The sequence below is a fragment of the Petaurus breviceps genome, unplaced genomic scaffold (assembly GCF_028583685.1).
Source record: "Petaurus breviceps papuanus isolate PSGF00001 unplaced genomic scaffold, PetGlider_PUasm1.0 79, whole genome shotgun sequence".
Taxonomy (NCBI): Eukaryota; Metazoa; Chordata; class Mammalia; order Diprotodontia; family Petauridae; genus Petaurus; species Petaurus breviceps.
Window position 1 is genome coordinate 5,026,380 of NW_027186523.1, and position 12,969 is coordinate 5,039,348.

Here is a 12,969-nt window from a genome sequence, read left to right on the forward strand (position 1 = left end):
TGAGGTCAGCATCTGGAAAGGAATACCCACACCAACAAAATTAAAAATCTTTGGGGTTTTTAGTTGTGCATATTAAAATACAAATCTAAATATACCTTTGAAAGTTTTATAATTTTTGAATATTCTGGGAACCAATTCGTTCCAGCTTATAATATATACTACATTGTATTATCAAATAGCTCCCTCTGTTGGATTATTTGATATTGTATATACAGCTTGAACATCTTGTTATTCTTTTTATCTAGGTCGAACTGGAAGATACACACTAATAGAAAAATGGAGAGATACAGAGAGGCACTTAGCACCTCATGAAAACCCAATCATTTCATTAAACAAATGGGGACAGTATGCCAGTGATGTACAACTAATATTACGTCGTACAGGGCCATCTCTTAGTGAGAGGCCAACTTCAGACAGTGTTGCCCGAATACCTGAGAGAACTTTATATAGACAAAGCTTGCCCCCCTTGGCTAAACTGAGGCCTCAGAATGACAAATCAATAAAAAGACGGGAGCCAAAAAGGAAATCTTTGACATTTACAGGAGGTGCCAAAGGACTCATGGACATTTTTGGGAAAGGCAAAGAAACAGAATTTAAGCAAAAGGTTCTCAGTAACTGTAAGACAACAGCAGATGAGTTGAAAAAGCTGATCCGCCTGCAGACAGAGAAGCTTCAATCCATTGAGAAGCAGCTTGAGTCCAGTGATGTGGAAATTAGATACTGGGAACAAAAGTACAATTCTAATCTGGAAGAAGAAATTGTTCGTCTTGAGCAGAAGATCAAAAGGAATGATGTAGAAATTGAAGAGGAAGAATTTTGGGAAAATGAATTACAGATTGAACAAGAAAATGAGAAACAGCTGAAGGATCAACTTCAAGAGATAAGGCAGAGGATCCTAGAATGTGAAGGCAAATTAAAAGACTATCTGGCTCAAATCCATAGTATGGAAAGTGGTCTTGAGGCAGAGAAGTTACACCGGGAAGTGCAAGAGTCACAGGTCAATGAAGAAGAGGTGAAAGGCAAGATTGGTAAGGTCAAAGGAGAAATTGATATTCAGGGACAACAGAGTCTGAGGTTGGAAAATGGCATTAAAGCTGTAGAAAGATCTTTAGGACAAGCCACCAAAAGGTTACAGGTAAGAATACTGTTTTACATAAGGCAATTTCAGGTTATAAATTTAAACATTAAGAAATAGATTAGTGCTTGGTTTCATTCTATTTAGCTATCAGGGTTAGTTTTTTCTCTCTCTTTTTTAAGTATTAAAAATATATCTCTAGAAGCGGCCAGGTAGCACAGCGAGTAAGAGCACCAGCTCCAGTGTTGAGAAGACCTGGAGATCGAATCCCAGGCTCAGACACTTAGTACCCACCCAGAAACACCTAGCCATGTAACCTTGAGCAAATTACTTAACCCCAATTGCTTAGGGGCGGCCAGGTGGCTCAGCGAGTAAGAGCACAGCTCCAGTGTCGGGATGACCTGGATCAAATCCAGGCTCAGATACTCAGCACCACACCCAGAAATAACTGGCCGTGTAACCTTGAGCAAGTTACTTAACCCCTATTGCTTTAAAATAAAAATATATCTCTAGCTCCAGTAGCATCTTATTAGAAGCTTTGTGCTTTGTGAAGGAGCCTGGAAGTGATCAAGATATTGATAAACAATTAATATTCAAATATACAAGAATTTAAAAAATTTACATTTGTAATCTACAGAAGTATTTTCAGTTGAGATAAATAACAAACCAAAAAATGTATGTTTTGCCTTTCCCATGGTGTAAAAATGACCTCTTGGCAAAAAAAAGTGTCAATCTAAATAAAATTTTTTTTGTGACTGAGTACCTAAAATTTTAATTCTACAGATAGTCACTCACAAGAGACTGTGAAAATGTATATAGTTATTGGTTCAGGAATAGATAGTATCTGAATACTTTTCTTTTTTCTTTTTTTGAACTTGTACCTAGGACAAAGAACAGGAACTGGAACAGTTGACTAAAGAACTTCGGCAAGTCAATCTTCAACAGTTTATACAACAGACGGGAACAAAGGTCACAGTGCTTCCAGCAGAGCCCATGGAAGTGGAGGCATCACAGGCAGACATAGAAAGGGGTAAAATATTGAAACTTTACCCCTTTAATTTAATTTAATCTTTTTTTCCCTTTTTATTGTCTTGATCAGCTTTGAATGAACTATCACATAGTTTGCAGTAGTAATTTACTGTATGGCTACTTAAAATTTATTACTTTTCTACAAATTAACACTTATTTATTAGTAATCTTGAAAGAGCATGAAGAAATATACACAAAGTAGCTAAACCTAATTCTAGTTCTTAGTTTCAACTCTCTTTGTTTCGCTATCCGAGATATAATACTACTATCATAATTGACCAATTTGAATCCTATATACTCTACGGCCTAATTTCTTTTCTTTCTCTTTAATTAAAATTATATTTCTAATTCAACATGTGTTGTTGCTGTTGTTCAGTCATTTAAGTCATGTCCAACACTTTGTGTGATGACTCTATTTGGGGTTTTCTTGCAAAAGATATTGGAAGAGGCGGCCAGGTAGCACAGCGAGTAAGAGCACCAGCTACAGTGTTGGGATGACCTGGAGATCGAATCCCAGGCTCAGACACTTAGCACCCACCCAGAAACACCTGGCCATGTAACCTTGAGCAAGTTACTTAACCCCAATTGCTTAGGGGCAGCCAGGTGGCTCAGCGAGTAAGAGCACCGGCTCCAGTGTTGGGATGACCTGGAGATCGAATCCCGGGCTCAGATACTTAGCACCACACCCAGAAATAACTGGCCGTGTAACCTTGAGCAAGTTACTTAACCCCGATTGCTTTAAAAAAAAAAGGATATTGGAGTGGTTTGCCATTTCCATCTACAGCTCATTGTACAGATGAGGAAACTGAGGCAAACAGGGTTATGTGACTTACCCAGGGTCACATAGCTAGCCAGATTTGAACTCAGGAAGATGAGTCTTCCTGATTCCAGACCTGGCACTTTATCTGCCTAGCTGAGGTATAGTCCCAAAAGTAGGCCTATAGTCCAACCTAACATAATGACTCGTATGGCATCATTTCTGTAGAACTAACTTCCACTAGGATATTGTTTCACTTGACAGTATTGTTTTTTCAGAAGTAATTATATAATTGTAAACGAATCCATAATTTTAAAGTAATTGTGCATTGTAAACCAATTCATCCAAAAGAAAAAAAGAAAACTGATCCTTTTTTAAAGGCACATCAACTAGATTCCAAAGACCAATTTACTGAATGAACTTTAATGATCTGATAGGCAAAGTGACACTAGGTCATATATAGAAGGACAGAATATGTAATTTTTTAATGGTAATAGTAGTGATGAATATTCCATATTCTTAGCTCTGTGCCTTCATAGGCCAGGGACTCTTTTACTTTCCCATATTCCTTACATTTTCAGTTAATTAATTAAGTTAAACTTTATTAATGATAATTTTTTTGTTTAGAGACAGCATTCCAGTCTGGGTCCTTGAAACGGCCTGGTTCATCTCGGCAGCTCCCCAGTAACCTTCGAATTCTTCAGAATCCAATTTCATCTGGCTTTAATCCTGAAGGCATATATGTATAATATATATCCCACCCCTTTGGGAGAGGACCAGTAAAGGTACCAAGGGACCGTACCATTTTCTTCTCTTGGAATAGTGCCAATGATGTGCAGAGGAAGTATTTCATAAGCCACCATATCTTTTGTTTTCTCGCCCATCTTGGAAATACTTGGAGCCATACCCAGTGCACTGATGCAGATGAACAAAGGAACTATGTTTCTGAATATCAGCAGTGTTGAAGTTTCTGTCCAGCAGCTATAATGCAAAGCTGTCATTTTTATTTGTAGTATTTTAAAAGCATTAGGAAAAGTATAATTCTTTGTTTATACGTAAATAAAACAGTGACTGAAAAGGGTGGAGGAAAAATGTGACTGACTTAAAAGTTTAATTTATTCCATTGAATTGGTGCATGTGTGAATGTTCATTTTTAATATTTTTTTTGCCATTGCTTAACTTCTGACTGATTGCTTAAAATATTGTATGAACCTGAATGTGTGTGTACATGTGTCCAGACTTCATCCATACCTTTATTCACAATGACAGAAATGTTGTGTGGGGTGCTTTGTCTTTTGTACCATCGCTAAAAGAACCACTTCATATATGTTGTGTGGGTGGTCCTTATCCTTTGCTTTAGATACATTGGGGATGAATAATGTGACATTAGCTTGGTCAATTCATATTTTTTTAAATCTGGAGAGTTTTGAGGATTTTCCAGCACATGAAGGAGTATGCACTAGATAGAAATATTTTTATTATATAGAATGTATATTTCTAAGTTTCTGCCATGTTTCAGGCCCTATTGAACAAAAAGTCATTATTGAATATCTTACCAAATAGATTTGAGATTTTATGTAGGTTATTTTTGTCAGCCTTTTTTTCCCTTTAATTTGTTCTTATTAACCCTTAGGATTTATTAAAATAAAATCACAGATTAAGATCATCTCTTTAATGAATGTGACCTTAAACGATGCCTCCTATTAAAAGCCCACTTCCTACATAGGGCCTACTAAAACAGATACTATGAATGTTACTCCCTGAATATAGTTGATTATATAGATGCTGGGTCACTGTGCCTTCTTAATCACGTAGGCAAAGAGAAAGAAAGGAAGAGCTGTGGGGGTCAATAGATCCTACTAAGGGAAGAAAATAGACATGAATCGAGTACCTGTTTTTAATTTTTTAGAATATTACTGATAGGACAGCCTATGTTTCAATTTATATGTCCCACTTAATAAAAACCAAAAATAGTGTAGTTTCACACACACACACACACACACACACACAGAATAAATGACTGCCTAAAATTCACAACTAATACCCTAATGCATTTTACTTGTTAGCACTTTTATATTCTCCCTATGACCAAAATCCAGCATTTCATAAAGCTTTAATCTAAAAAATGAGGTGTTTTTTTTTTTTTGACAAATGTGTACTGTTCTATTTCTTCAAGAAAACAAAATCTTATTTCAGTTTGGTTTTAAACAGTTAACAGATTTTGGCCTTTTCATGAAAAGAAGTTTGGATCTTGAATTTTAAAATATTTGAATTTTCTTTGATATCATGAACACATGACAATTGAAGTTTCCTAGGAGAAAGTGAAAAAGGCCGTGAATATCCATAGGTTCTTCATTTGTCGATTCTTTCCAGGGAAATTAAATCCTTGAAGCAACATTATTTTCAATGATCCAGATAAATTGGAACATGTCAAATATTGTCCTTAGCTTCTACCTCTCCAAAATGAATCAAAATGCTTGTATCTGATATTTGCCACTATTTCTGAAAATAATTGGTTCATTCACTACATTTAAATGAATGATCTGGACATTGTTTGGGCCTTCACAATTTTGCTCTCAGTTTACATGATTTTCTTTTCATTCAGAACTTTTTTCTTCTGAATGAGAAAATTGGGGTATTTTAAAAGTCATCATTTGGGGATTATATTTGAACAAAAATATTGGAAAATGTACGCCTAAATATATGCCTTACTACTTTTTATTTAGAGACCTCTTATTCGCAAGGAAAAATCTTTTTGATGAACACAAAGTGTAATTTTGAAAATATTCTGAGTATAGTAAAAGAATACAAAGCAATTATTTAAAAAAGACTTCTGATAAAGATGGACACAAGACTGTCGTTATCATATTCAGAAACATCGGCATTCCTTTCTGGATCATAAGTATAAAGCATGGAGTAGCCATGTATTTAAATCTGCCTCATGGCCCCACAAATAAAAGGAAGGACCTTTTTTAAACTTTCAATGTAAAGTGGAAGGGAGGTGGTAAGAATCCATTTTCCTACCTATGTTATTGGAAAACTTTAGATTCCAAGCCCAGTCGTTTAATCTGCCATGAATAAAAATGACCACATCTTTGGCTATATTGAAGGAAAAAAAAAACTTGCCAACTTGAATAACATAGATTACAGAATTTATGTTTACATGCTTTTATATTATCTGGATATTTAATATTATATAATATTTTAATACTACAGATTGCCTTCAAATTTGTGTTTTGCTAAAACTATCAGAAAGAGGGCACTGCAAGATCCTTTCTACTGAAGACTAAGTTGAAGAAGCATTGGCATACTTGCGTTGGGGTAGCCCTAATTCAATAAAAATTGCCATTACATGGGCCGAAGTGGTTTTGTTGTGCTTATAAACAGATTTTAGTTCACCAGCATCTGCTTTTCCTTTCAATGCACAAGGGGCATATGTGGAATTTCAGTTAGCATCAATGGAAGTTACACATACAGATCCCGTGTTCATCAGTACTAATAATCACTAGGTCACGTGAGTCATTTTTTAATCTAAAGTGAAAAAAAAGACTAACAAATGGAATAATGGGATTGGTGTGGTGAAATTAGAGATGTGTTTAAGAAGGTGCAAAAATTGGGACCATTTCCCAACTAAATATGGTACCTGTTTAAAAGCTAATTTTCTTTGTGAATAAGAACAAATGATCTTTAGATAAAATTATGTGAACATCATTCCAAGGTTTAGAACTATGATCTGAAATGATCATAGTTCTGAAATGAAACTTTGGATTTCAGAAGGTGCAGAGGAAGTGGGACAGTGGACAAATTTCTAGTGTTCCTTACCTTTACATAATTGGGCCTTAATTACCTATGTAAATAAAATGGTTTTAATATCCTCCCCTCCACAAAATGTTTATGATAGCCTATATTGTATTAAAATAGCAAAGTGTTACTTTTTTATTATGTCCATTTAAAAAAAAGGAGCATTGCATGTTTATCCTGTTTGCTACAGTATTTTAACATTTTGGATAAAGGCCATCAGCTGTATGGAGAACACAAAACAATCACTATTTATTCAGTATTACTGGTTTATGTTTTCAGAATGAAGCTTTCCATGCTAATACAATGATTGCTTGAAAGCTGCAGTAGCTGTTTCAATGCATTTTATATATTTTTAGAAATCAAAATAAATGCAGATAACTTTAGTATGTTAAACCAGCAGAGATATAATGGCAATAAAATATATACATGTTATAAATATATCTATATCTATATATGTATAGGGAAAGGGGAAAGATTTTAAAAGAGGTTTACAACCAGATATGGTATCCGCCCGAAATATAATTTCTCATATTCCTCTTTTTTATTGTAAGGTATTTGATTAGATGATTTCAGTTGCTGCTGCTTTACACAGAAAATGCCATGTTCACTAAGTGTGAATACAGGAAAACAGCTTCTTCATGCTGCTTTGCTTAAATACAAATCACACTTCTGTAATCTGTACTATATGTAATTATTCTTTTCTTTTGACTGTCATTTCAAAAATGTATATTTTCTGATTATTATCATGAATTGTTAATGCTATGAAACAAAAGATAAATATCTGATATTCTCCTATATAATAAATTCCCATGACTAATTGGGGTTTTATTATTAGTGGTTTCTTGGAATATGTTGCACATTTTTTAGTTGTAATAAAACCTAGTAGTGGCTCAATTAAAGGATGTCAAATATAAAAGATGCATATCTTGATTATAAAGTCACAATTTTTTTCTCAATAGAGTAATAATTATGACTAAAAATGTTTTGCCTCTTATTGAAAAATATTTTCTTTACAAGTGAAAAATCATTTTATTACTCCAAAGCTGCTTAGGAAGAATAATCCAAGTTGTAACAGAGAAATGTCGAAACTACTTTTATTGAAGTAAGGATATTCCCACAATGAACTCTCACCTCCCATCCCAATCCCCTAACTGAAATAGATTCTGTAAATATTCAGGTTCAAAATTCTTACTGTTTTCTCAATGTATTCCTAGAATTTTCTTGATAAAATGGATAATCATAAAAGGATTTTTTTTAATGTGAACATTTTTTATGAAAGATTATGTTCTTGACCTAGGTCATGGAATGAAATAAAGCAGCCATACATATATCTGGAAATATGTTATAAAAGCAAAAACACATGAAACTCAGGAGTAGAAACAAAATGGAGTTCAAGTGTTTCAGCACCCCATGTATGAACACATGTGAAGTGGAAACAATTTCCTTGGACTTATCTACAAAGTCATAAATGAATGGTTGGTGGTATGTTCCCATTTTGCATGTGTTCACACATGGGGAGCTCATTTTACTAGCAAAGTTAAAATCTTTTGTGTGAACTTGACCAGGGCAGTTTGACTTACAGTTAGATATCTAGCAAATGTCAGAATCAGGATATAAACCCCCAGTTTTTCTGATTCCAAGCCCGTTACTTGTTATGCTACACCACACTGTTGCTTCCATTTCCCCCTACATCACCTCAAAAAAATCCAACTGCATACAACTAAATACCCCCCACATACATACACAAAAATCCTCTACAAGAAAGATAACCTTATTGAAAAAAAGTTTTAAAAGCCCCTAAACAGTAAATGAGCTAAGATACTTTATTTTAACAAACAAAACATTGACTCATTTTTTAACAAACATGAAAGGAAAAGCCCCCAAATTAAAATACGATGTATTAAGAGAGTTCTTAGTGTAGTTTATAATCTTAAGAGAAACTAAGGAACAAGATAAAACATCTATAAAAATGGAGTTGAAATTAGTGAAGAACAGAGACTTATGAATAAAAGACCAGATCACCTTAAAATCTTAGGTTTGTCTATAACAGCCCTGAGATACTGTTAAAAAGAACAACATAAATGAGAGGATTTGCAAATCCTAAGAGTTAAAGCTGAAAAAGGCCACCTGAGTGAGCATTAATTGGCCCCTCTCCAAAATGTGAAGAAACAAAGTCATTTGTTTTTGTTTTTTAATTCACTGGAGTCCTTCAAGACATTTATGAGGAGACCAGAATTAGCTCAAATTTTGATGTGAACATTGACCATGAAAGAAATCCTTAACAAGGATTTCTTAAGAATGATGGATCAATGTGAAGACCCATCAGAATTTGCATTCTCTGAAGAACAACTGTGATAGCTGGGGAAAGTCTAGAATACATCATTAAAATAATGGTTAGTTGGCATTTAGAAAAGCAAGTAGTGATGACATCACAAGGAGCTTCACATGACTTCATCAAGAATGTATCATGCCAGATTTATTAGTTTTTTTTTTACATGGTTGTTTAACCAGTAGATCAGGGATCACAACTAAAATTACTGAACAACAAAAAAATTTAAAGCCATAAACTTGGGTTCAAAAATATCAATTTCACAAGTACAAGAAAAAGAAAGTTTGTCTTTTAAAATCTCTAGGACTTATAATGGAAAACATGAGTTATTTGATGTAACATTCACAAATGCCAATGTGATTTTAGGGGCTGAATTAAGAGGCATAACTTTTATTTGTTTGGGGTTTTTTTTTGCTTTTTGGGGGGCAATTGGGGTTAAGTGACTTGCCCAAAGTCACACGACTAGTAAGTGTGTCAAGTGTCTGAGGCTGGATTTGAACTCAGGTCCTCCTGACTCCAGGGCCAGTGCTCTATTCACTGCACCACCTAGCCGCCCCAAGAGGCATAGCTTTTAACAAAAGATGATAGTCCAACTGTACTGTGCCTGCATCAGTCTACTTCTGGAGCATTGTTTCATCACGAATGGATAGCATTTATTAACTGTTTATTACATATCAAACACTAGCTTGACTAATACTAGTGTTGTAAAGTAAGGAACTTACATTATCATAGAGGAGACACACATAGGAAAATGGTAGTCAGCAAAGGATATTATAAATCAGGAGAATGGTGAATAGAGCCAGGTACCATCAATAGGCATGCCTTTCCAGAACTAATGATAGTATTAATTAAATTATAGTTACTAGGACAAAAAATCTCTACCAGAGGCAAGAAATGGGGCAGGGGATGTATGTGTGTGCAGCAGATGAGCAAGGGATAAAAAATTGGAAGGGATGTGAAGCATATTTGGGGCCATTTGGATATAACAGGACAAGGGAGTTTGTACTCAACAGTTGAGACACCTGGCCATGTCAAAGATTAGGAGATTAAATCCTCTAGGATATGGTTTCTAGAGGTTCAGAATGTGTAGAAGGGATTCACAGCAAAGTAGATGACAAGATGACTGGAGATGGTTACCACAGTTTAGGAAAGACTTCAAAGTTGGAGAATATCTAGAAGAGGGTATCCAGGATGGCGAAGAGCTTTGGATCCATACTGTGTGAGGATGCAGATTCAGGGGTATGATGACTGTCTTCAAGTATGTAAAGGTTCATGATATTCTGTGGGTTCACACTTCCTTAAAGCCACAGCTCATGAGCTCCAATAAGTTTATTTTTATTAGTCTGCTGGAAGATGCAATTAAAGCAAAGTCATTTAATTAAATAGCATAGTTAGAAAGGTAAAATATTTTAGCCCATGAAGCTAGGGCACATGCTCCTATAAAGATATCATCCCTGGAAAGAATGGACATACATAGAGATCAGAGAGTAAGAGGTAACCACAAGCAGGGAACACATATGGTAAGGAAAGATGTTGTGATAGTAATGGCAATTAAAGATTCCCCTGTATTGGCTTGGTTTTCAAATTGATTGTATTAAAACCCAGAGCTTGTTAATCCCACCTGTGGGATGGACTTTTTGATGTGAAAAGAAAGTCGTGACTGGGAGGAGCTGGTGATGTAGATTTGGAGAGACACTAGAGAGAGGCGGAAGTTCTTTTTGGAAGCAGCACCTCGTGTAGGGGGAGAGACTAAGAGATTGCTGGTGGCCGCTTTGAATTGCCCTGGACTTTTGAGACCTGCCCCCTGAGCTGCCAAGGACTGAGGAGACATGGCTGTTTTGCTGGTACTTTGTCTGTCTGTTTTGATGTTATTTTGCCAGATTTGTCCACTGGTGAAAGACTGTCCTGTTGAAGAAGTCCTGGAACCTGGCATTTGGTTAAGAAGGCCTGAGACTGTCCTGCAGACAGAGAGTGAATACTGTCCACTGGTGAGGGACAGTACTGTTGTTGCAGGGGTCTGGAGACTGTCCGGCAGACAGAATGAATACTGTCCACTGGTGAAGGACAGTGCTGTTGTTGCAGGGGTCTGGGAGCCTTTCTGTTGGTTTAGAAGCCCTGAAGAAGGATTTTCTTGTTGTATGTTTACAGAAATCCTGGGAGAGGGCTTTGCTAATGTGTTCAGGGGTTCTAGGACTGTTCTACAGACAGAGGATAAATTCATGAAGGGACTGGCAATGTATCTTATGGCCTTGCTAAGCCTTGTCTCCCCAGGAACTAAGATTGCTGAGAACTTGCCTCGTGTCAAGATGAAGAAAAGACCTCCATTTGGGTATTAAGTGCTGTGTTTAAACTTGATGTAACTCTGGGGTAGGTTCAATTGTGATCCAGGGGTGGGGAACTTTTGACCTTTTTGTGTTCTATGGTTGAGCAAATGAATGTATTTTACTTATGTTTGGAAACGAATCTCCATTTGAGAAGAGGGGCTTTGTGGTGGACTTAATTAAGGTATAGCCTAGGGGTGGAGAAGTATTTGGAACAGAGACTTTGTAATTGATTGAATGATTGGAAAGTCCTGGGGTGGGGTAGGCCTTGGAGATGATTTAATCACACTTAGTAAATGCTGTATTTTGAATGATGTCATGTTTTGATCTTCTCTGTTCTGGGTTTGTTACTGAATAAAATAGAGAGCACCTATGCTGGTATTTTGAACCTGAGAAGTTGCCTTTGCTTGGTATTACATTACAGATGTGTAAAAGTTCAGGTCATACTCTGATGTTTTCTGGAAATACTGAACAAATAATTAAGTGTTTACTATGTGCCAGGCACTGTGCCAGACACTGAGGACACAAAAGAACCACTGTCAAGGACCTCACATTTGAATGGGACAGACAGTGTACAATTATGTACCTACAAGATATATACAGAATAGAAAAAACTATATAACCTCAGAGGGAAGACACTAGTGAAAAAGGTCGGGCCCAGGAAAGACTCCCTGTAGAAGATGGGGTTATGTGTTACTCCCTTTTCACACACTTAATGATACAGCCACACTTGCTTCTTGCTGTTCCTCACATTCCATGTCCCAATTTTATGTCTTTGCACTGGTCATCACCATTGTCTGAGATCAAATTTCCATGATTCCACTGCTTTTCCTATTTACCTAAGTACATGTTTTCTCTTAACACTTTTATTGTTCCACTAAAAAAAAGCAGATAAAATGGAACAAGAGAAGCTGAGTGAAGATAAGACCTTGTTCCCAAGAATTACACCTCTTTGTAAGCAGATTTAGGGAAATAATCACAGACAACAAAGTGGTGCTAATTATCCAAAAAGGTCCATTGAGGTGAGTATTTTGTCTGTTACTATGTATGCATTCTTCCAATAACCATGTTGTAGGCTTTCCTCAGATAAAAATGCTAAGAAGACACAGTATGACTCATAAATACTTTTTAAAATTTCCAAATGATTCATTATATCTTCATAAAAAAGTCCTTTAACATTAATGCATGTATAAAGTTAAACATGTTATTCAAATAATGTTAAATCAGTCAATAAACTAGCGTTTGTTAAGTTCCCACTATGTGCCAGGTCTGTGCTAAGCACTGGGGATGCAAGGAAGGGAAAAAAGAAAAAAGAAACAGCACAGATCCTTCTCTCTAGGAACTCATAATCCAATGGAGTTGCCTAAGGTCACAGAGTCAGTATATATCAAAGATAAGACTGAAAGCCAGGGGGTCCTGAATCTAATACCACCTGTCTTCCATTCCACACTACTATCATATTATATTATATTAATATGTTATGTTGTATTGTGTCGCATCGCATGGTGTTATATTATGGGAAAAGCAATTTGAATATATAGTTTTAAAAAATTTTAGGTACATTTGCCTAACGTAGTAAGGGTTGGATTAAAGAACACATCGTGGACTACTGAGCTTGCACCCTGGCCACTTTTGGGGAAATGGTTCCGTTCTCAAG

The 12,969-nt window shown here is 35.9% G+C and overlaps 1 protein-coding gene across 4 annotated transcripts in view; it reads left to right on the forward strand.

The window, feature by feature from the left end:
- The window catches only part of LOC138175793 (ras association domain-containing protein 8), a 121,888-nt gene extending 110,180 nt beyond the window's left edge, over positions 1–11,708 (forward strand). For 3 of the 4 annotated variants that reach the window (XM_069106285.1, XM_069106284.1, XM_069106286.1), the window contains 3 exons: positions 246–1,135; positions 1,961–2,105; positions 3,489–11,708. In XM_069106285.1, coding sequence (XP_068962386.1) covers positions 246–1,135; positions 1,961–2,105; positions 3,489–3,610 — 1,157 coding nt within the window. In that variant the 3' untranslated portion in view covers positions 3,611–11,708. The remainder of the gene's footprint in view (positions 1–245; positions 1,136–1,960; positions 2,106–3,488) is intronic. The other variant, XR_011172092.1, reaches the window with a different exon arrangement.
- The last annotated feature ends 1,261 nt before the right edge of the window (positions 11,709–12,969 follow it).